General features: G+C 41.0%; 1 protein-coding gene across 2 annotated transcripts in view; it reads right to left on the bottom strand.

Moving 5' to 3' along the window:
• The window catches only part of LOC113908686 (myocardial zonula adherens protein), an 85815-nt gene that overhangs the window by 3677 nt on the left and 57186 nt on the right, over positions 1-24952 (bottom strand). The window contains exons 11-12 of one of the 2 annotated variants that reach the window (XM_027568988.2): positions 17027-17110; positions 4769-4869 (exon numbers count right to left, since the gene is read on the bottom strand). In XM_027568988.2, coding sequence (XP_027424789.2) covers positions 4769-4869; positions 17027-17110 — 185 coding nt within the window. The remainder of the gene's footprint in view (positions 1-4768; positions 4870-17026; positions 17111-24952) is intronic. The other variant, XM_027568989.2, reaches the window with a different exon arrangement.

Raw genomic sequence — 24952 nt, 5'->3', positions numbered from 1 at the left:
TTTATTTATTTGAGAGAGAGCGCGTGAGAGAGCGAGACAGAGCATGAGCTGGGGGCAAGGCAGAGGCAGAGGGAGAGGGAGAAGCAGACTCCCCACTGAACAGGGAGCCGGATGGATGGGGGCCTATCCCAGGACCCTGGGATCATAGTCCGAAGGCAGACACTTAACCAACTGAGCCACCCAGGCACCCCTAGGCTTCTGACACACCACTAGAAGCACCCCGTTGTCCCCTCTGGTCTACACATCCTCTGCTAGTCACAATTTCCTGAAGGCTGAAAGCCACACTCCTCTTCATGACTAGCAGCTCACTCAGGCCGGGCATAGAACTATCACTAAATGTATGGATGAGGAAGGAAACCAGAGGACAAGGGATTTCCAGGAGTGAATGGTCAGAGTGTCACCTGCCACAGAGGAATCCACAAGATCTGGGAATTCAGGGGTCCCCAGGGACCTGACCAGGCAGGTAAGTGGAGTGCCGGGGCAGAAGCCAGATGGTGATTTTGCCAACCACTGAAAATTCCATGTAGAGGAAATGGTCTCTGGTGATAATATCCTAAAAGCCCGTAAAATGCAGAAATATTTATAAAGGTGAGCTTTCCGGGTTTCAAAAACAGGCTCTGATATCCCAACCTTTCAAAAAGAAGTGAGGTATTTTATGTGGTTGATCACTAGGAAACAACAGGATCTCAAGAACACAGATAATTTCAACCACAGAACTGAAATTCAACCATTTTCTTTGAGGCTATTGGTAACCTTTTATTATTCCATAAAGGGGCAGGTCCTCTGGGGGAAACAGCAGCAGAGTCCGCAAATAAAGCTTTGACAAAAAGCTACTTTGTGTTCTGGTCTCTAAAACAGAAGAAGTATGAAAATGTTGGCATTTTAAAGCGCTTACTATGTGCCCGGCACTTATGACCATGGGGAATATTTTTCATTACATCACACCTATTAAGACATAATTTATGAGCTTGCTGGAAAGCAAGTGTCACTAAGGGGCAAGGAGAAAAAGTTTCTTTTCTTTTTGTTTCTTGTTTTTCATCTTTCTCTTTGAAGGCAGGCTAGCAGACTGGAAATTGCTCTCAGTGGCTTTCATTAACCTGTATCAAACCTTTAAATCAAACTCTTGAGTCTTTTTTAAAAAATAGGTGTTTAAAAGTCTCTGAAATCACAGTGAGTGCCTTTCTCACCCCCTCCCTCCCTCCTTGCTCTGCTGTAAGATCCTTGCTCTCTTGAAAAGAATGGAATGCAAGGGTTAGATGAAGAGAGGAAGGAGTTGAGAAACTAGAGACAGAAGGTGGTATTCAGTCAACCAGACCTAGAGAACCCAGGTCTCCAGCAGCCTGGTGGCAGTGGGACTAAAGGGGGACAGCCCTGTACGGGCACTGAGGCTGTCCTGGAGCACAGGTGTCCTCAGTGAACTGACCTCAGGGCCGGACCCGGGAAAGTCGTGGCAGCATCAACGGAAAGAGGAAAATGCACCCACTCCCCTGGGCACTTTTTGCCTGTATCCTACTTCACCAGCCCAGCAGGGCCCCCAGGGAATTCTGTCAGAATCTTCCAATTCTAGCTGAGAAACTGAGACTCAAAGAGATTAGGGATTTGCCTAAAGCTGTAGATACAGCGAGAGGCAGGTCAGCCAACACATGTTTATGGAGCATCAAGAAAGTGCTGAGCTAGGGGATGAGAACCCAGGGTCCCTGTCCACTGGAGTCCACAGAGTTGGCACAAATAGGGAAGTGGTGGTGATGTGGGGAGGAGGTCACAAAAGGGGTTTACTGGTCTGTAAGTAAAGAAAAGGCTGATTTCAAATTTTTCCAGCATAAAAATCAAGCAGCAATAATTGTAAGTCAAACGCTGTTAGCACAGCATGAAAGCCCTCCAGGTAGAGGGAAAAATGAGTCCGAGGTAGCTCACTCCTCTCCCGTGAGGCCGCGTGCGCAAGCACACGGAACATGCCGTGACCCCTCTGGCATCTCAGCTGACAGGGGCCTCATCCACCACGGGGCCTTCCAGAGTTTTAGGCACTGTCTAGAGGGCTCCAAACCACAGAGAGTTTAATTGGAGAGCTTAATGCATACTGAAGCACTATCAATCCGTTGAACAAAATCACTAATAAGTTAATGAAATTGTCTTAGCACACCCAAATTCACTTATATTTGATCTGGTGTCTTACATGAAAAATCAGGGCTTTGGTTTAGTTAATAGTAATAGCTATTCTTTATTAAGTACTTAAACAGTTACCATGCTAAATACTGTATATACATGTTTTCATTTAATCCTCATAGAAACCCTATGAGATTTGATATTGTCCTCTTCATTCCCATTTTAAGGATGAAATAATGGAGCCTTCAGAGCGATTAAGTAGCTTGCCCAAGGCTGTGCTCGGCTGGCAGCTGGCTGGGCAGCAAAGCCCCACGGCCTGAAGCTCCCCAACTGGACCACACTGCCTGGTTCTTTGTAAGAGAACAGGTAGCGAGAACAAAACTCATCTGCAGAATTAAGGCTTAAGGCAATACTTTTATTCATCTAAAACATTTCAGAGGAGGCCATTTTCAAAATATTCTGGGAAACACCGTAAGATCTTGTATTAGGTGCAAGTTCAATGTCCAAGTAAGAACCAGCAATTTTGTTAGAACATACACAGTACAATTTAGCAACTCTATTGAGTATTTTTTAAAATCACACAAGTACCACCCCAGGTTCTAATCCTGGCTGTGTGGCTTTCAGTCAATCACTTACCTCTCTGAGCCACGATTTTGCTCTCTATCAAAACATGGGGATTAAATTCCACCAGGGGGTTCCAGTTTCTTTATTTAAACGAAATCTTACTTGGGGTCCAACATCTTACACTAAAAACTGAGTTTTTCAGTTTTGTGTCGTTTTGTTTTTCAGGAGGGGGAGGGTCCCCGCAGGCCAGCTCCTTGCTCACCTCATGCTCCCCAAGGCATCCGGAGGCCTCTCCCTGAGCCCCAGCACAGAGCCCAGCGAGGCAGCTCAGAGAAGCACAGGTGAGAAACTACTGCTCAAATCTAACGACCCCGTGTTCCTTGCCACTCCAGCCCGCGTAGCCCCTTTCACGTAGTAGGCACTTAATAAATATCGGAGAGGAAACAAATGGAATCTTACCCTGCCTTTTCGGAAACTCGGATATGTAGCTTTCATTTCCTCTGCTGACTGACCTACGCAGTGAAAGCGCTAAGATGGATCCTGGGGGAAACCAAATGCTACATTTATGGAAAAGCTGCTTTTAGATGCTGAAGTGGCTTCCAAGTTCACCATGGCCATAAGTTAAGGGTCTGTCAGCACTTCCATTATGAAAACCGCTTTGTGGTTTCATAACTTAGCCATAAAAGTTTGCTTCAGGCTATCCTTCGGCATACAAATTGAAAACCTTGTTTTAAGCCAAAATGTGGGAATTAGAAAACAAACAATTTATTGGTTTCAGACATAGTTTTGTGCCCGTCTTAAGCCAAACAAGATTTATTATGTGGGCAATTAAAGTGGACTAAACCACTTGGTTCCTGAAAAATAAAAAAGGAGAGAAATGGCGAAACTATTTATATTTCAGAGTCCCTGGACATGACCATTCTTTTTGCCTATATTTTTATCATGGACTTCGTCCCCCATATTGATGGGACCTCAAATCTATTTATGTATCTTTTCCCTGCTTAAGCTGGTTAAACCTGAGAAATCATCTACTCAAAACCACTGACTTCACAAATTGGGAAACGGAGGCCCCAGCAAAAACAGTCCGGCCTGAATGCATCCTGCTGCTAGCAAGGAGGACTAGACCCAAGGTATTTGACATCCCAGCTTGGTGATGGACTCACCACCATTTCCCACCAGATTTAACCATTCAAGGTTCCAGGATTCTGCATTTTTCTGGCCTAATACCAAACACAACACACACAGATGCCCCTGATCACACAGGAATTTACCCTCCTACACACAGTATATGAGGTACTTTGTGACTTTGGTTACCTAAATCACAAGCCACATGCCGTTGGCATCCTCATTATCACCTTGTTTTATGTCCTCTTTGAGCCGAGCACAGTTTCGAGCACCTAGAGATGGTGGGTTGGTTACTAGATCACAGACTCTAATCTTATTAGGGAGAGACCCAGGCATGGGTATGGGGAGCAGCTTAAAGACAAACAGGTCAGCTCTCGAGCTCAGAAAGGCAACTGAACAAACGAGGTTGTGGTTACCGTTCATCTGTGGTGACTGAAACAGATCAATTTATTTGTGACGCTGAGCCAGTGCTTGACTAGACTGTGTCCTGGCACCGGGGAAGAGATGAAATTTGTTCAAGCTTTAGACCCCACCCTCCTCTATGTTACCAAAGCCCCTCACAGGTCCCTCTCACACTGTTGTAAATGTCTGCCTCCATGTCTGTCTCCCCTTCCAGACTGCATGTGGAGCAGGAACCAAATCTCATTCCTCTCCATAAGTGTCTGGCACAGGGACAGTACTCACCAGATGTTTGCTGAGTGAATGAATGACTGGATGGGGGATCAAATGCATGCACTTCCTGACAGGGCCTATCCCTCTCGGACGTGGCTTCCCCAGCCTTCTCTTCACTACCCCCTCTGTCCTGCACAATGCCCCCGCTCCCACAGGAACGAGCCAGACCCCTCGGCAGTTGCTGTTTATCTTTGCAAAAATATTTTTGATAGAAAGAATGCAATTCTGGTAATCACAGCCCCATAAAGTATTTTCTTAAGTCAGAGAGGAATTTGAGTCAGAAAAATAGGAAATTTCCAAATACCTGGGGAGAAGATCGCAGCCCACTCCAATCTCTCTGGTCTCCACCTCAGGCTTGGCCTGGATTTCTATTAAATAGTCCAACCTGCTTTGTAGTTCATTATTCTAGAGAAAAGGAAAAAAGTACTTTTAGTCAAGCAAATAGGTTCCCCCACAAACATGCGTGATAATATGTGTTATCCAATTTTCCCCTATGACATGGATATCTATCATAATGATTTTAGTGAGCATCTCTTACACAGTAGGAATTAAAGAAATAGATTGTTTGCCTCCTTACAGATAGTTTTCTGTGCATGTACATACATATGTATCCAATTTTACATCAGTGAAAACAAACAAAATACCCTGTTCTGTGCTAAATTTGGGGTTTTTTCACTCAGCAATTTGTTGTGAATATCTTGCCATGTTTATTAGTTTTCTTTTTATGTCAACAAGCTATTTTAATGGGTTCATAGCATTCCATTGTGTGGATGTACATTATTTATTTAAACTAGTCTTATTGATGGCATTTAGATATTTATCACTTTTCTTACAATTATAAATAAGGTACAGCTCATGTTTTAATACTCCCTTATTAAACTATAAAATGAGTAAGTCTATTAATTTAATTTAGTGGGAAATACCTCTATAACTTAATAATTAGTATTTCATAGGTTTGGAAAATTCAGAATCTCAAACATATAAAGTAGAACAGGCTCCTTGGGATTAAAATTAGCATTCTAAATAGTTTTTTTTTTTTTTTCAGGCCAGAGCCAAACATTACATAGGTTGATGATTAGATGCTTAGGAATTGGAAATTTGCCCCATGGGGGAAATGAAGGACAAAGGGGCAAGAGGGTTGAGGCTCTTGGAATGAAAACAGAAGGGACGGTGCCTGACACCTAAAGGGCAAACATACCCAAAATCCAGAAAGCGGTTAACGGTGGTTATCTCTGGGTATTGAGTTTTTTGAAGTTCTTCTATATTTTTCTGTAATGCTAAATTTTTTTTTGTATATTACTAGTTTATTTTTTTTCATCATGAGAAGTGTACTCTTTAATCCCCATCACCTATTTCTCCCATCCCTCAACCCACGTCCCCATTGGTAATGATCAGTTTGTTCTCTAGAGTTAAGAGTTTGTCTCTTTTTTTTTCCTTTGTTCATTTGTGTTGTTTCTTAAATTCCACATATGAGTGAAAGCATATGGCATTTGTCTTTCTCTGACTTATTTCGCTTACAATTATACTCTCTAGCTCCATCCATGTTGTTGCAAATGGCAAGATTTCCTTCTTTATGGCTGAATAATATTCCATTGTATAAATATATACCACCTCTTCTTTATTCATCTATCAGTGGACACTTGGACTGCTTCCCTAATTTGGCTATTGTAAATAATGCTACTATAAACATAGGGGTGCATGTATCCCATTAGTTAAAAGTTTAAAAATTAGTATTTTTGTATTCTTTGGGTAAACACCCAGTAGTGTGATTACTAGATTACCCTAGTAGTGTTAGTTCTATTTTTAATTTTTTGAGGACCCTCCATATTGTTTTCCACTGTGGCTGCACCAGTTTGCATTCCCAGCAACAGTGCAAGAGGGTTCCTTTTTCTTCACATCCTCACCAACACTTGTTGTAAGACTAAATTTTCATGAGGCAATACCATATCTATCTTCTTAGCTATATTCTCAGAGCATAGCATGTCAGAGATGCAAGATAAATATTTATTGAATAAATAAATGTATAAATACTTTTATAAGGAGCATGTAATTTGCATGATTAGAAAAAAATTAAAAGACAAACGCTTTAAGTTGGACCTGAAGCTAAATCACTCAAGACATTAGATTAACACATGAAAGTTGAAAAGTTCTTTGAAAAAGAAACTCATTTGTTTCAAAAGAATGTGGGGTACAGCTCAGTAGCTCGTGCTCTGAATGGGTGATACTAAGGAGCAAAGCAGCGGCTGTGGTACAAACTCATGTTCTGTAAAGGTCTATGGATCCCTTCAGAAAAAATGGGAAATGGTGGATAGGGAGAGAATGCATTCCAGATTTCCCAGCAGCTGACGAGCCATGGCAGATGGATGGGCTCCAAATCTATCACCTAATGCTCAGATGGGAGAATGTTGCTGGCTTACTACCTGAGGCATAACATTTGCGCACACAAGGGCACACACATACACACAGCTTTCCCAGCAATAGTTGGATTCTCGCATTCATTAGGAAAGACAGGGACAGAAGAGGCTTGCCCATTAACAAGCTCCAGAAATCCCACTGCCTTGTCTCTTCTCAGTGTAGTTTAATAATGAGGATTTCACATAATTCTGAGCTAACTACCTATAGTTAGGGGGCATGAAAGAAAGACAAGGTTAGTAAATATGCCCTACTGATACAATGAATACAGTGAATGGTGGACAAGGAGCCACAAATCCTTTGTCCTATTTCAGAGGAATTCTATGTGTGCACAGCAGATACCCACTCAAAGCTGAAATGAAAAACCTGTACTCTTAAATTTCAATGCAAAAAAAAGTATCAAAAACTATATATCAGGTAGTGTGTAAAGTTAGGTGAAGGGAGCTAGGTAGTGGTTAAAGATTGGGGCATGATTTGCGACCCCTGAGTTTGGTCTTGTGGGGGTACAGACAACCAAGCAGAAAATAACAAAGTCATAAATCCCATGCCAGAGGGACTCACAGAATATTAAGGGAGAACTCAGAGGGGATGCGGAACTCAAGACAGGGAAAAATGAGTGAACTCCATGAAGGTTTGCTGGAGTTATGCAAGGGAAAGAGAGTAAGAGAAAGGGATGAGTATTCCAGGATTGTGGAACATACCAGGTTGAGAACAAGCACCTTGCTGCAGTGTACAGGTAGCAAGAGTTAGTTACGAAGGGCTACATCTGCCTTTACAAGGACTTTATACCCAACCCTGTAAGCCCAGAGTCAACACTAGATTTTTATTTCAGTCACTGGGCTTCCAGGTGGAAACTGTCTTGGAAGGAAATAAAAATCTGGGCAAAAGGAAATATAACTCCTTGATTAGTCAAGGAGTCCACTGCAATTTCCTAGTTCAAGGAGCGAGAGCCACATTTATAGCATTGAGGAGTGGGGCACATAACCAATGGATCCTCCTACAAAGAAGAGCTATAAACTCTGGACAGAAGAAAAAAAAAAAAAAAACATCTATTACGGTCTTTGGATACTGAACAAGGACAGGCAAGCTGTAGGGGGCTGTGACATGCTTAGAATGGGTTCTCTGTGACTCAGTTGTTTGTTTTTGTTTGCAGCTTTGCCCAAAAACAGTATAGTCATCATGGCAGCAGCACAGATACTTTAGAAATTCAACAGAAAGATCATCTTTCTGGTAGATAAAAAATAGTGGAAGGAGTCCAGCATAAGCAGGACTGCCAAGAGTAAAGGGGAAGCCAAAGAGGGAGTTAGAGAAGGCAGAAACTTTAAACTGTATATAGACTCCATTCAAGTCTCTGGCAGAATCCCCCCCACCCCCGGAACCATGCATGTGTTGGGCTAAATGAAAGAAGTTTGCAGCCAAGGCTTCAAGAACTGAACTGAGATCTGAGCCATCACCCACAACAGCACGGCAGGGTGGAGGTGGGTCTAACCAAATTCATTAGCTGAAACAAAAACCTCAACACTGTTCAGATCAATAAAACAATCCAAAGTCTCCACAACAGAACCTTTACAATGTCCAGATTATAATCCAAAATTACTGAATTTGTGAAGAGTCAGGAAAATGTGACCTATTTCCAAGGAGAAAGAGAATCAACAGATGCCAATCCTGAGATGACTTGGATGGTGGAATTTTCAGACAAGGACTTTCAAGCAGCTATTATAACTATGCTCAATGAGGTGAAAGAAAATATGCTACTAACTGATGTAGTAAAAAAAAAAAAAAATCCACAAAGAAAAATATAAAAAAGAACCAAATGGAAATTTTAGAACAGAAAAATAAATTGCCTGAAATTTAAAAAAATCATTAGACTGAAGAAGAGAATGGAGATGACAAAGGAAGGAGTCAGTGAACTTGAAGACCTGTTAACAGAAATCATTCAATCAGGGGCGCCTGGGTAGCACAGTCAGTTAAGTATCCAGCTCTTGGTTTCGGCTCAGGTCATAATCTTAGGGTTGTGAGATGGAGCCCCACATTTGGCTCCATGCTCAGCTCAGAGTCTGCTTAAGACTCTCTCTCCCTCTGCCCCTCCCCTGTCACACTCTCTCTCAAATAAATCTTTTTAAAAAAATCACTTGATCAGAATGAAATGAAAGCAAAGATTGGAAATAATAAATGGAGCTTCCTGGAACTATGGGACAATTTCTAATGCCTAACGTAGGGATACTAGAATCATAGAAGGAAGGGATAAAGAAATTAGAGCAGGAAAAATAGTCAAAGAAATAATGGCTAAACATTTCCCAAATTTGGTGAAAGACATAAATTTGCAAATCCCAAGAATCTCAGCAAACCCCAAACAGAATAAATTCAAAGAGAAATCTACCTTGGCACATCCTAGTCAAACTACTTTAAAAACATAAAGAAAAAAAATCTTGAAAGCAATCTTGTTATATATATATATAGGAGAACAATAATTTGAATTACCACAGATGTCTCATCAAGAACCATAGAAGTCAGAAGACAGCACTAAGAGAAAGAAACTCATCCCTGAACGCTCTATGATTCAGTAATGAAGGTGAAAGAGCTCACTTTCAGATCAAGAAAAACTAAGTGAATTTGTCCCCATGTTGCTACACTACACAAAATGCTACATAAAAAGTCTTCAGGCTAAAGAGAGATGATATCAGAGAGAAACTGAGATTTTCAGGAATGAATGAAGAACATCAGAAATAGATACTGTATGAGTAAATATGAAAGACTGCATTTTCTCTTAATTTCTCTAAAGTACATATGACTAAAGCAAAAATTATAATGTATTGTGGGTTTATAATGCATGCAGATATGATACCTATAACTATGACAGCAGGGGGAGGGGTAAATGGACCTATATCATTGCAAGATTTCTACATTTTACACAAAGTAGTACAATATTACCTTTAAGTGGACTAGGAACAGTTAATAATGTATGTTGTGATACCCAGAGCAGTGGCTAATATTTTAGAGAAAAGAGAGCAAAATGCCAATAGATATATTAAAATGGGATTCTAAAAAATAATGAAATAATCTAAAAGAATACAAGAAAGAGGGAACAAACAAATAAGCAAAACAAACCAGAGGGAGTAAACAGAAAACAATAAAATGACAGCCCTAAATCCAGTCATATCAATTATTGTCAATGGACTATACGGTCCAATAAAAGAGACTATCAGAATATATTTAAAAAAACAAGACTTAACTATGTATGGTGTATAAGAGATGCACATTAAATATAGAGACATTGATCAGTTGAAAATAAGAGGGTGGAAGGGTGCCTGGGTGGCTCAGTCGTTAATCGTCTGCCTTCGGCTCAGGTCATGATCCCAGGGTCCTGGGATCGAGCTCCACGTCAGGCTCCCTGCTCAGCGGAAAGCCTGCTTCTCCCTCTCCCACTCCCCCTGCTCATGTTCCTGCTCTCGCTGTGTCTCTCTGTCAAATAAATAAATAAAATCTTTAAAAAAAAAAAAGGTGGAAAAAGATACACAATACAAACAGTAAACTTAAGAGGGCAGGAACAGCTATATTAATGCCAGATAAGAGAGACTTCAAGATGGAATATGAACAAGGCAGTGACCAACATTTCATATTAAATGAAAAGGTCAATTCATCACCAAGACATAATAATCAAAACTGTATATGTATCTCATAACGGAGCTTCAAAATATATGAAGTAAAAAAAAAAAAAAGATGGTCTAAAACCATAATAATGGATTTTAACACCCCTCTGTCAGCAATTGATACAATTACACAAAAATCAGGAAGAACATAAATCAGATAAACAATACTACCAACCACCTAAATCTAACTGATATTTATAGAACACAAAAACAGGAGCATGCCTATTTTTTTTTTACACTACCCAAGAGAAACCATGTGCTTAAGCCATAAAACAAGTCTTGATAAATTTAAAAGAATTAAAACCATACAAAATATGTTCTCTGACCATAACAAATTAGAAATCAAAAACTGTGATATCTAAGAAAACCTCAAATATTGGAGGTTAAACAACACACTTCTGAATAATCCATAAGTCAAAGAAGAATCTCAAAGGAAATTAGAAAATATTTCAAATTGGATGATAATGAAAATACAACCTATCATAGCTTGAGGGGTGCCGCTGAAACAGAGCGTTCAGGGACATTTATAGCTGCTGATAGTAACAAAGAAGTGAGCTCTAAAATCAATGGCCTAATGTCCACCTCAAGGAGCTAGAAAAAGAAGAGCAAAGTAATACCAAAATAATTAGAAGGAAGGGAATAATGAATATCAGAGCAAAACTCAATACAATAGAAAATAGACAACAGAGAATATCAACAAAGCCAAAAACTATTCTAATTTTTTAAAACATCAACAAAATTGATAACCCCCCCAGCTAGCCTGATCAAAGAAAGGGGGGGGTACAAATAATAACAGGGATAAAGAGTAGCTAAAAGGAAACAACTGGATATCTATGTGGAAAAAAAATATATTCCTTCACACCAAACACAAAAACTAGCTCCAAGTGGATTACAGATCTCAATTAAAAAGCAAAAACTATAAAATGTTTAGGGAAAACCCTAGGAGAAAATATAATTTTTTGTAACAGGCAAAGATTTCTTAGCACACAAAAAGCATAAACCATAAAAAAAAATTGATAAACTGACCTTTATCAAAAATAAAAACCAAAAACCATGTCTTCAAGAAAATGAAAAAGAGGGGCACCTGGCTAGCTCAGTTAGCATGTGACTCTTGATCTTGGGGTCATGAGTTCGAGCCCCACATTGGGGATAGAGTTTACTTAATAAAAAAAAACACGAAAAAAGCAAGTCATGAAATGGAGGAAGATATTCACAATACATATATCTGACAACTGATATCCAGAATATAAAAAGAACCCTTACAACTCGATAATAAGAAAACTAAAAACAAAAAAGTACAAAAGAGCCTATACTCTAGGATTTCATTTACCAGAGAATGCAGACAAGTCCGTAGTGACAAAAAGTGATAAAGTGACCCCTCCCACTGGAAAAAAAAAAAAAAAAAAAGACCACTGGCTGCCTGGAGTTGAACAGAGAAAGGGAAACAGGGAGTCTTTGGGAAGTGGTGGAACTGTTCTGTATCGATTGTGGTGGTGGTTTCACAGGTACATACAACTGTCAAAAGTCACTGAACTAGACACTTTTTTTTTTTTTAGCTATAATCGACAGATCACATTATAAGTTTCAGGTGTACAACATGATTTGCTATTCATATATACTGTGAAATGACCACCATAATACGTCTAGTTCCCATCTATCACTATACACTTTACACGGATAAGGTTTATGTAATTGAATACACAAGGTTGACAAGGAAAAAAAAGGTGAGAGCCTGAATATGGGCAGTAGGAGACAAGTTGGAAGAGGGACAGATTAAGAAATAGTTAAAACCGAAAAGTGCCAGGACTCAGTCCAGGAAGACAGACTCTGCACTCTGTCCCACGGACTGTACCTAAAGCAAACCCACAAAGAGCAGGCTCACTACTGCCTGGCTTTGTGCTCCCTAGAAGGCTGCTTGCTTCTGGGACTGAGCCTCCAGTTCCAGGGTTCTCCTGCTTTCAAACACCGCCCCCTGGTGTTCAGATGTGAAATGCAGCTCACGAGGCTGCATGCCTTCCAGGAACCAAGGACCTGGTACCGCACCTCTTGGCATTTTTTGGAAATTATGTCACAAATGTACAGCAGCCACCTCCTCCCCCAACTCCCTTGGGCCAGGGGAGGGAGCGGCCGAGCCGTAGCACATGCACTAAACAAGAATGTATGTCCAATAAAATGCGGACATGGAGCCCCGGTGCCTGGAGCTGCCGCCCCGCTAGTACCCTGGAAAATTAATAATAGTCCCAGGAATGTGCAACGGACACGCTGAGAGGTTTACGTACCATACAACACACATTACGTGCAGGATGAACAAAACCAGAACATGAGACACCTTTCCTCTGACCTTTGAATTTCACTGTAAGTTCAGAATTTTCAGCAGAGAAAAATGGAATGGAATCAGTTCAGAGTTTCAGAAAGCTGATCGACCTTATGGAGGTATATACTTAAGATTTTATTTCAGTAACAGTTTATCGGAAATAGGGAATGGGATATTCCTTTTTCAGGAGGTGGGCAAATATAAATTGTTGGGAGAAAAAAAGAATGGGCATATTCTTGTATCAGGAAGATTTTGCATTGGTTGATGAAAATGCAGTCTGATGAGGCCAGGCTAGAGCAAACTTCTAGGGATCTGGTGGGGCTGGGGGGCTCAAAATCTGATGAGTAAGCATCAGTAAGTACCAATAATGGATTCAGAGACCAAAATGATCAACATTTTGTGTTTTAAAAAGGAAGGGAGGGAGGAGAAGGAGGAGGAAGAAATATGTATCAGTGACAACGAAAGGAGACCCTGGGGCCCAGACAACTGGAAGAACAGTAAACACAGATGGCATTTACAGTGAGCCACGTACTTTTTGAATCAATATTAACTAATCCTCGTAACAACTCTATAGAGAAGACACCATTTTAGAGAAGACTCCCTTTAACAGATGAGCAAACAGAGGCCCAGAGCACTTAAGTAACTTGCTCAAGATCCTATATGGCAGAGCTGAGAACTCAGGCAGCCTAGCTCCAGAGCCCACAATCAGGCCCTTAATAAAAGTTAGCTACTTTATTAATAAGATGGAATATAAGAGGTTACCAGATATGTCTATCAAAACTTCGCAAGGATATTTGAAATACCACTTTTGGCATCATCTGGTTTAAAGCAGGCGATGGAAAGCTGTGGTATAAAAATGGTGTTAGAACAGGCCAAGAGCATAGAAATTCTAAGTGGCCAACAGAACCCTGTATTGTAGAGTGATGTAATTAAATTTGGAAAATGTCAGTGTGGCTTCATAATCTCAGAAAGACACATATTGCCCCCAATTCCGTCATGATTAAAATTGGCCTAAGTGTAGACACAGTGCTTTAGCCATGACCAGTTCCCATGCCCAGGTAGTTTTCAATATAGTTCACTACTAAAACGAACCAGGCCTCCTTGGAGACAAGCCAATACCATATCTTGACACCGGACAAAAATGAGGATAGCAAGAATGAACCCAGAAGCATCAGGAGCCCTGCTATGCAGGCAAAGAAGTTGATGGACGAGAACTCTCCCCAGCTGAGTTGTGACAATTTGGGCATCAAAAAAAGGAGGAGGAGAAGTAAATTATTATTATGGAAACAAGGTGAGTCTGAGAAATGCCTTATGTTCAACAGTGTCTCTCAAAGGGAAAGTTAATAGAAAGTGTACACAAAGATAGTTTTAAGAGAAAAAAGGGTGACCGTAATAAGCTGTGTCACAATTTATATTGATTTTTAAAACTAGAAAGCATTAATATATAAGGTGATGTAGTTTCTTTTATAGAGTATTTATTATATGTTTGTTTATAAAATTTCTGTGTCAAGTAAGAAAGAGTAACAAAATGAATTATAAGTCAGGTCATCCCAGGACGTTAGGGCCCACGGAAGGACTCCTTGGCCTCCTTGGCGTTGGTAATCCTACAAGAACCAGGTGGAAAGGGGGGCAGAGATCCACTGCCATTAGTGGTTACATACAGTTAACGAGGAAGCAACAGTCAGCAGTGTGTTTGTACCATAATAAACTAGTCACGCAGCCTAAAGAGGAAAACCAAATACTCAAACTCAACCTCTCATCTCCTAGGAGATGAAATCTATCTACCTGGCCCAACAAAGTAGGGTAAAATATTAATAAGGAATACATAAGTTCTTAATAGTTCTGAAAACTAGGTCAGTGCATCACGATGATAAGGGGTCCTGACTCTGAATCACCTTGAAGTCACCTCATCCTGAGTGCACCCCCGTCCCCCCAAGAATCAGCACCCTCTGACTTTAGCTACTCAGAAAAGTTATTCTGTCTCTTTTGGATCTGAAAGATCCCTGCACCTGTCTGGAAAGTGTTACAATGATGTTAACTCTAAGAACACATTGAAATAAGTAAAACAGCCCTGGGAAGATATAAAAAATAAGAACAGAAACAATGAAGAAATAAACTCTAACCACCTGACTGCAACTGGCTCTGAGGGCAGGCCACAGCTGCCTGCATCCCCCAGGAGCAGGCCTCAACCAATGGCAGGAAGGGAGTTAGTGGACCAAGGCCCAGCTCTCTGACCTTTAGGTAAGGACAACTCAGAGGCCAGTGTGTAGCGTCTCCAGGAGACCCCCCGATGGGAGTGAGCTGCGGCTGCCCACGGTGGGCAAGACACCATCCTCTCCCTGACTCATCCCCCCACGCCTCCTCTAATGGAGCTTCCTGGGATCACACACCAAATCTATGTGGACTAATATCCACATCTCAGGGTCTGGACAAGAGGGGCTTAAGAACTCGAGCATTAAACAAAGCCCCCACGTGTGTAGTGCTGTTCTCTAGGCACAGGATCCCCTGCACTTTCATAATCTACCATCAGGAGAGCTGGCTTGAGGGGCACGGGGGGGGGGGGTTGGGGGGGAAGGGCCGGTGGGCACTGCCTCTCCTGTCACCATCCCCTCACCTCTCTGGACTCACGGGCTCCCACCAGGACACTCCCTGTCAGATCTCACTGGGGAAGAAGGTGTGATTCCTCCCACAGGGAGCTGTGATTTGGGAGGAAGTTCTTAGAAACGTCCATTTGTAAGGCTGGAGCTGCACCTAGGGACTGTGGAGAGGAAGGCGGGAGGGGGACAGGGCAAGTGCCCCTTCACTCAGCTGTCCCAACACGGGGACTCTTGAGCCTGAATCTACCCCCAGGTCCCTGTGGTCCATGTCTTTTATAGGCAGCTCCCCAAACACAGAGTACGTGAAAACGCAGTTCGTCCTTCCCACAAACACAGTGGTTAAGAGTTCAGGCTTTGAATTCAGGCTTACCCATTTCTACTGTCACCTTGGGCAGGCTTCTTCATGCCCCTGAACCTCAGTCTGCCCGTCTATAAAATGGGAGAAAGACAATCTAATTCCTAGGGCATTAACTTAAGAGGTTAAGAAACATGCCAGGCACATTCTCTGCATTCTCACTGCCTGGTCACACACATGCAGGTGCAGCTACCGTCTCGTTTTATAATTCTAAGAAAGCTCCCCAGCATCACCCAGCTAATAAGAGGCAGATCTAGGGTTCAAACTTGGGCAAGTCTGATTCCGCTCTTAGCCTCCACATTACACAAAGGATGTGGAAAGGAGTTAACAGCGCCCAGCAACACAACACCAGGTGCTTCACCAATGTCGCCTCTGTCCTGTCTCCGTCCTTCATCTTTGTCTCCTGGGCTGTCTCCCTCGGGGGAAGAACTATGTTGAGGGGCACAGACAAGAGAGATTCATGAGGCTCAAAAGGAAGAGGCTCAATGCCAAGCTCTTAATAAAGAGACTCCAGAGCGAATGGATTTTGGCTTCTCCTTCCATTAATACCTAAGCTCTTAAGGTTCTTCCAACTCCATAATTTCCTTTTCTGGAACCTACACCAAACCTTCAAAAAAGCCAGAAAGTCAGGAAGACTAAATATCCTCAAAGTTTCAGGTGAAATTAAGTCACCTCTAAACCTTCTGACTCAGTGTCACACAGAGCAGTGGATTTGGAACCCATCTCTCAGCTTTGGCTCCAGCGTTAACCAAGCTGGGTGATCGTGAGCAAAACCACCTGCCTTCTCTGGGCCGCCTTTTATTTATTTTTTTTTCCTGAGCCTCCTTTTGAAACATTTGTTAATATAAAGTAATGATCCTTGTCTTGCCTTTCCTAAAGTTGCTGAGAGAACCATGTGAGGAATGTCCCTGAAAATACCTCACAAGTTATAAAGCCCTACATACATGTGGGAAATTATCAGTGTTATTTAACAGCTTATCAGACTTGCTAGGAAAATTCTTGAACAAGAAAAATGAGAGCCAAAAAGCAGAGGTGGGCAGCAGTCTGAGATGAGGAGAGTCAGGTGGTAAAGAAAAACTAGCTGTCAGAATCTCATTTTCAGTGTTGGCAGTTAACCTTCAATCAATTTTATAAGGCCAGGAAATAGCCATATTTTTAATTAAGTGTCGGTGGTAGGCTCAGCAACATAAAATTTAATGATAGAGAAGACACCAACTTAAACACAGCCTCTTACCTCTCCTTCTAAGAAAGAGATCTTTTCTAAAAGCTGCAATATTAAGAGCTGTTTCTGCTGCATCTTTTTCTTTAATGATTCAATCTAGAAAGAAACAAATTAAAAATTGTTAATAAAAACAATAAAGAATTGTAGAAGTACAAGTTAATCAACCGGAAGAGATGCCTTTGGTTTTCATCTAAATAGAACCCTCACTTTGGTTCTCTGTGTCTCATGGAACAGTGTTTAACACAAGTTGCTCCCCGGAATAGAGGGTTCTGCGGCCACATGATTTTGGAGTCACATCTCATTAGGTTTGTTTGACACACTGATTTTGCTGTGTAACCCTTTTTAACATCCCATATATGTGCCAGAGAGCATGCTTTGGGAGATGCAGATGCAACTCTACATAAGATAATTATTCAGCGTACATTTGTGAGGCAGCCCACATTTCAAACATTCAGCGCTGTTATTCCTGCTAATAGATTCATATTTGTTCAACCAGGTGTCAAAAGTTTTGGTCTGGGAAAAGGGTCACTGTCACTAAAAGTGCAAATGGAATTGAGAGGATCCAGGACTCACATGGCCCGGGATAAAGAGACTTGAGCTGGGTGTTCACCTTTGTTTTTACAACATGGTCTATCTTCAGCTACTCTAACTCTACTTTTCATTCATGTCAAGTGCCACAGACAAACCATAGATGCCCTAAAAGCAGGAACCAGGGTGCTCTATTCCAGGCTATCTTGTAGACGATAGACAATCCTGGGAACAGTGTGCGGGTTCACACAGTCAATAACTGGTGATTTTGAAGAACACACTAATTTTCCAACAATCTGGTATATTCAATTTGTGCATTTGTAAAATCTTTTCGAAAAATCCTTCTCAGTGCAAAATGACACATGATCCCCCTTTTAGAAGTGAATCTGGAAGGAGCTAGGATAAGACAAAAGTACAACCGCATTGCCCTTTGACCCAGCAATCCCATTCCTAGAAATAGATCCCCAAAGACACATTGGCTAAAATATAAAATGACTTGGACGAAGGATTTTTAGTTTTTAGAAGACACAAAGGAAACAACTCCATCAATCAGTAAGTGGCTAGTTAAATAAACCATGGTTCATCATGACAATGGACGGCTACAAAGATCTCTAGAACAGATATGGTGTATTGTAAGGAATATACAGTATGAAAGCTTTAGCGTAAAACAGATGAGGCCATCTGAATGCATATATATTTGCAAGAAGAAATTCTGCAAAGATAAAAGAAACTTTAATTATTAAGAAATACTTGCCAATAGGGAAAGAAGGAAATTAGAGGAGGCAGAAGAAAAGATTTTTTGATAATACCTTCTTACCTACATTTAATTTTGAAAGCACATTTTACAGATTCAAGAAATAAAACTAAACCAAAAAGAAAAAAAAGTGAATCTGAAAACTTGAAAACAAATCGAAATAAAGGAACTTAACTGTATATCCAGTTGGTGAAAAGAACTCAAGTGTTGTTTGAACAAGCTAATTTGATTCTGTTTTTAGTGGATTGTATTGTAAAAATAAACAGAACCGCAAAGAAGTCTCTTATTCATTAGGAAAACTGTTGGTAATGATATTGTATTGTTGTTTTGAAACTATTTGGGATATTGCAGTATAATAATGTTTGGAACCAAGGTTTTAGTGTAAGAGAAAGAAATACAAGTGTAAAATCAAAGAAATAAAGTTTTGTTAAATTTGAAATGAAAATACCAGTATGAATTCATAATTAATATTTTATTTTCATTTGTTAAATATGCATTTCCTAACTCTGTCCACTGAGGAAACTTAGATATAATAACAACAATAAGCACATAACATATCCAGATTGTGGCATCTAAATACCAACCCTCACCAACAAAACACAGGTCATCTTGGAGGAACAACTCATTTCAAGGGGTAAAAATATGCTAGGGGAACCCAAGACACCTTGTGATGCCTGAAAACAAATACTTGAAGGGTCTCCCTTGGGCCAAGGATTGTGACAATGTTAGCATCAAAAAGAATAACGAATGTAATTGAGTCAAACACATGGAATAAATATGTTTTTAAAACCCCGAGTATGTTATGATTCTTCAAAAACTGAAACCAACAGCAACACCATTGGGAGTGACTAGGGAACCAATTCCTTACTTAGAAACTTGGCAACTTAGAGGCAGAAGAAAGCATGTAGCCTGCCTTTCTTGTTCAAACTGCATTTTGAGATTACTAAGAAGTCCTAGTTAATGAGGGAAGAAGTTTTATTTTTCAGAAGAATGCCAGTGAATAAATGGGGAAAGAATGACGAATTTAGAAAATCACCATTGTGCAATCCCTAGGAAATAACTGGCTCATTATATAAGATGAATTAAAAGATGAACCAGTCAGGGGCACATTAAGGAGGAACTTTACAACTGTGTTTTGGGGTGACCCCATCTGAATCCGTGATTGGCCTCAGCATCATCCAAGGCAATCAGACATGAGTGCCGCTGAAGACAGAGTAAATCGCACAGCCCCAGGAAGTATTCTTGCTTCCCCCCGCCAAGAAAGGTAAAACTGAATCTCACCAGGCTGCTAGAGCTAATAAAAAGTCAAATCCCAAACGTGGGAACACTTATAGGACAACTGACTCAGTTCCTGCAATGTCACTGGGTGTGGGAACCTCGGCAGGGGAGGAGGGTACACAGGGAGAAGCGTGTTCTAGATTAAAAGACTCTAGAAACATCACCACCAAACAAACGGACCTTCTCTGTATACTGACTGAAACAAAGTTTCAGTAAAAAGGCCATTTTAAAGACATTTCAGAAAATTTTAGGACAGATGGGTATTACATGATACCAAGGAATTATCATTAATTTTGTTCAGTGTGACAATGGCATTATGAGTATATAAGAAAAAGTCCATATGTTTTCGAGATGGATAGTGAAGTGTATAGGAAGCATAAGCAGGATGGCTGGGATTTGCTTTAAAATTACTACACGAAGGGGAAAAAGAGGAAAAGAAGGGGCAAATAGAGCCAAGTTCTGCTGTTTGTTGAATCTGGTCATGAGTCTGGGGGCTTCATCAATTAGTGTCTGTCCTGAGTGCATCTGACATTTTCATGATCAAATATTTCAAATTCCACCCAGTGCCAAAAAATATAATCCTCCCACATAAAAAGTAAGCCATACAAAACAATATAATAAGAAACACATTTAAGAAAAACTGTCCAATGTTGATAATAATTAAAGAAATTATAATTAAAAACAGTAACAAGTTACCCTTTAATAACGATTAACTGTACCCAAAACTACCAGCTGCAGAAATCAGTGTTGAAAGAGCTGGGAGAGGCAGCCTGCCTCGTGTGTTGCAGGTGCCATTGTAAATTAGAATGACCCTTTGGGCAATTTAGTAATAAATATTAAGAGCCATAAAGCTGTTCATACCCTTTGACCCACTAATCCCACTCCTGGGAATTTATCCTAAGGATATAATTCAGACATAGGAAAAAAAGCTATATATACAAAGATGTTCTTGCTCCTATTATTTATAATAGAAACTGGAAATAACCTTAATGTCTAGCAGGAAAGCACTGGGTAGTACATTATGGAATAGCAATTTGATGGGATATATGACACAGATACTACAAACAAATATACTGTAAAATGTAAAAATGTTTGCAGAAAGCCTCAGGGATAAAAATAAAACAAAAAACAAAGCTTACAATGATCAAAGGTAAGAGCTGGATGTTAGATAAACGAAATCGTACTGAGGTTAGAGTAGGATTATGGGCAAAAGGAAAGTTTCTTTTTCTTTAAATTTCCTTCGATATTTGTAAGAATAGTTTTCAAAAATCATCCTTACAGTGTTCCTCTTTCATTCCTTCCTACAGTATTGTTTTAAAAATTGACTTGAATTCTTTAAATGAGAGGCAAGATGGGTACTGAAATTAGCTACAGTGTTCCAAGGAGGTCTATGTAAATTTCATCAACTAACATAAAAAGAGACTTTGAATACACTTGCTTCACTCTCTCTGAAGTAATCGGAATGGTGGGTGAGTCCAGGGAAGCAAGAGATATGGTTGAGGGGCACCCTAATGAAGAGTTCACAGGAAGATACTGAGGATTTTCATTTTAAAAAGGAGTAGATACAAGGCAGAGGTGTCACCTGGAGGATGCAGAGAGAGGGGAAATCTGGGAGTTCTAAGAGGACAGAGGGCTGATGGCTGGAGCAAATAGGCCCCACCTTCTGGGGAGACAGAATGGCTCTGGGAAGGACTTGGGGGTGCTGAAGCTTCTGCCAACAAGTCTCACCTTTCAGCAACTGAAGCTTCAAGAAGCGCTCGTGCTCTTGCACTAAGTGAATGCTGTGCCCACGCATTTGCTTTCATCCTTGAGCATTCCTTACGGAAGCTTCTTCAACAGGGGTTGACTTGTTCAGATTAGAGAAAAAAGGACACCAAGGATGGCAGGTAGTGCATGCCTTGGCCCTCCTGCCCTACAAGAGGTGCCAACTTGGAATCCCAACTCAGGACTGCCCCGGGAGCACAACCCACCTGTCCTCCTATGAGACACCCATCATGAGGCGCAATCTCTAAATCCCACATTTGAGTGGTAAGTGATGTTATTTCTGACTGCCAACTTCAAAGTGCTTTCAAATATTGTCTCCTATAGAGCCCAGCACAGGACAAACACTCAAAACCTAGCTACTACCCTGTTATCACTGGTATTCCTTCCCCCCCCCCCCGCCCCCAGACTGTGAGCTTCTTGAGAGTAATGACCTTGGTTATCTTTCAACTCTAACGAATGAATGAATAATGACTCCATCCATCCATCTCGCAACAGTCTATCCCTTAGACTCCAGGGGCAAAATTGTCTAGAACAGACTCTTGGAGGCCCTGATGAACCAAGGTGGATGTAGCCCCAGAAGCACCCCCAAAATCAGGGGCCACTCCAAAATCCAGGGTACCATGCAGATGGCATGCAACCTTTGCTCTTTTCCGTACATTAAAGTTTGTAAATTTGACCTTGAAGAGCTTTGTGTCTTCTTCATGAAGCTGCATTTAGGTCTAGCTGTCACCAGGTGGTGGTAAATGACCCAAGCGCCCAGGCTCAAATCAGGGCATAAAGAAATGAGAAATTAGAAACGCTTATTTTCCAGACCTCATCCATTTTACTTAACAGGAACATAATCTTGTCACAACAGTTAATTTTCAACATCAAATAGTGGACCCCCTTACAGAACAAAGGAAGAAACCCGTCTTGGTAAAATCTGGAACCTCTTAACTAATGTTAATAGAATTTTTTTCTTAGTTTTGTCTCGATAAGCATGTTTTTTTGTAATTCAACTGAATATATGAATTGCAGCCTAATGCTCATGCGGGATGCTAAATCTCTTAAGGCTACAGCCAGTTTGATATTTACAGTGGTATGGGGTGGGGGCACGGAGGTGTATCCTAAAGTTAATGGCTTTTCTTCGTATTAACCACCATGGAGTTAGCTCCCTAGGTGATCTGAGCTAAGCAGTCCCTCTGAGGCCATGGCCACACAATGGAATCACCTACGGGGAGCTTTTACAAAATACTGACTTCTAGGCCTACCCCCCAGAGATGCTGAATATATCACTCTCCTCCTTAAAAACCCTCCCAAGCTTCTGACATTTAAACTCTCTAGCATGGACATGAGGCCCTCTTGCTGTGGTCCCACTATCTCCCCACTGTCATTTCAGGCCTGTCCTGTCCCAGGTGAACCCTACATTTAAACCACTCTATCCTCTCAGCACTCCGCAGACATATGGTGGTCCTGCCTCCGGGCCTTTGCACATGCTGCTTCCACCACACATTGCCTTCCCACCTCCCACCCCCCTCTCCACCAGGAAATCTGCTGTCACAACATACTCACAAATCACCTCCCAGACCAGCAGTTCCCAAGGCTTCTGGGCTGGCTTCATGTTTCCCTTTTCTGTTCTACCTCAGCCCTTCGAACAAACCCCCGTTAAGGCCCCTGACCACCCCGACCATCCTTTGTTCACATCTTTCTCTTGCACTAGACAGACAGCACACCCACAGGGGCACGTATCTACTGTATCAATGATCTTATATAAAAGAACTGTTCTCTTAGAAGATGTAATCGCCCTTGTCCATCCGCACATTTTTATAACCTACTTTTGGGGGAAAAAATGCTATAGTGACAGGACTCCTCCTGATTTCTTTCGAAAAGAGCTTGTATGTCAACCAGAACAAAGTGAAACTCTACCAAATTTTAGGAAGGGCCTGTTATGGATTTGAAGCAACCCTAGAAGTTGCAAGGCTTCTCAGCTTCCTGAAACTTCTTTCCCATTAGTGACAGACATATAGGTCACAGGTCATTTCAGGTCAGTGTCAGAAGAAGATATAGCTCTGTGATTAGAATTATGTGAATAGTACCCGATTGTGTGAAACTCGCAAAACATAACTCACAATTGAGGTTGGGGATGTGAACAGAAAGTAATGAAAGTAAGAAATGCAGCTGCACGTAAGTATTAAATACTAGACAGCACTTGATAGGTTGTTTTGTTTTGTTTTTTGTTTTTTTTTTTTAAGAAACTGTGCTTTAGGGTGTCGTGTGTTACCAGCTGGCAAATGATAATATGCGTGTCTCTGGAAAATGCCTTAAATAAAACCGTAAACACACCGAAATGGAGCACAATACTAGAAGGTATGTTAAAAATGGATGATCACGTCGAATCACATTAAAATCTGGCAACATAAAGGGAATTAGATTTTTTCAATGCAGACTAAGTCTATGATATAATTGTTTATTTTCTTTGAAATTTGTTTAATTTTGTTTTCATTCAAAGTTTAGGAATAACCAATTAAGGCCCACAGGCACATTTATTCAGAATCAGGGTATGAGGGCTGTGTGTGTGTGTGTGTGTGTGTGTGTGTGTGTTTGGTGAAACTTGACCACACGTTAATAAATAAAGCTCCCAACCTCTATCACCGACACTTCTGATCTGCTACTCTTGCCCACAGACGCTCATTTCAAAAGGCTTTCTGCTTTAAACCGCATTTATGAATAATTCATTTTCCCACTGAAAAATGTATCAAAGATGAATAACTGCCAACTAAAACTTCTAATCAGGGCGCCTGGGTGGCTCAGTTGGTTAAGCGACTGCCTTCAGCTCGGGTCATGATCCTGGAGTCCCGGGATCGAGTCCCACACGGGCTCCCTGCTCAGCAGGGGGTCTGCTTCTCCCTCTGACCCTCTTCCCTCTCGTGCTCTCTATCTCTCATTCTCTCTCTCTCAAGTAAATAAATAAAATCTTTAAAAAAAAAAACTAATCAAAAATGAGATGACCAGAGTTATGAATTCTAGGTAAAAGTAAAGCAATAGGATACTTTATTATGAGTCCTTGTTGACTTCTCAGGGGGAAATTTATGCTGTTAGAGTGTCTGAAAAGCTCACAGGAAAAACTGAAGATTCCCATTACTGTTTTCAATCCCCGTAGAGGACCAGTGAATCCGTGAAATGACCAGAGCAGGCATGGAACAGGACAGCCAAGAACCTTCTAGAACTCAGGCATGTAGTCACCTTCTCCTTTTGCCTCCTCTTGTCCTAAAAGGGCTTTTGCCACCCAAACTCTTGTTCCCCTCTGTGATCTAGAAAATAATTGTCCTCATTTCCCTTAACAAAATCAGCATCATGCTCGATCTTCACATACCCCACCACGAGAAATGAGAATAATGGATACTCTCCACTCTTCCTCTGAAAAGGTTTTTCATGTTTGCAACAGCCACTCTTAATTCTATCTCAGAAGTCTTGTAACACTGTAATTTCATAGTTACTGTATTTTTAAAGTGCATTCTCCTTGATAAAGACCACCGCAGTAAGAATTTAAAAAATAATAAAGTTACCCTCTTTTCCTAAAAAATAATAAAGCACAGGGAAATATGACAAGATCAGAATCTGCCCTGCACTAATGC

Source organism: Zalophus californianus, chromosome 6 (assembly GCF_009762305.2).
Source record: "Zalophus californianus isolate mZalCal1 chromosome 6, mZalCal1.pri.v2, whole genome shotgun sequence".
Taxonomy (NCBI): domain Eukaryota; kingdom Metazoa; phylum Chordata; class Mammalia; order Carnivora; family Otariidae; genus Zalophus; species Zalophus californianus.
Note: the sequence above shows the minus strand (reverse complement) of the source record. Positions and strands in the feature narration are given on the sequence as shown.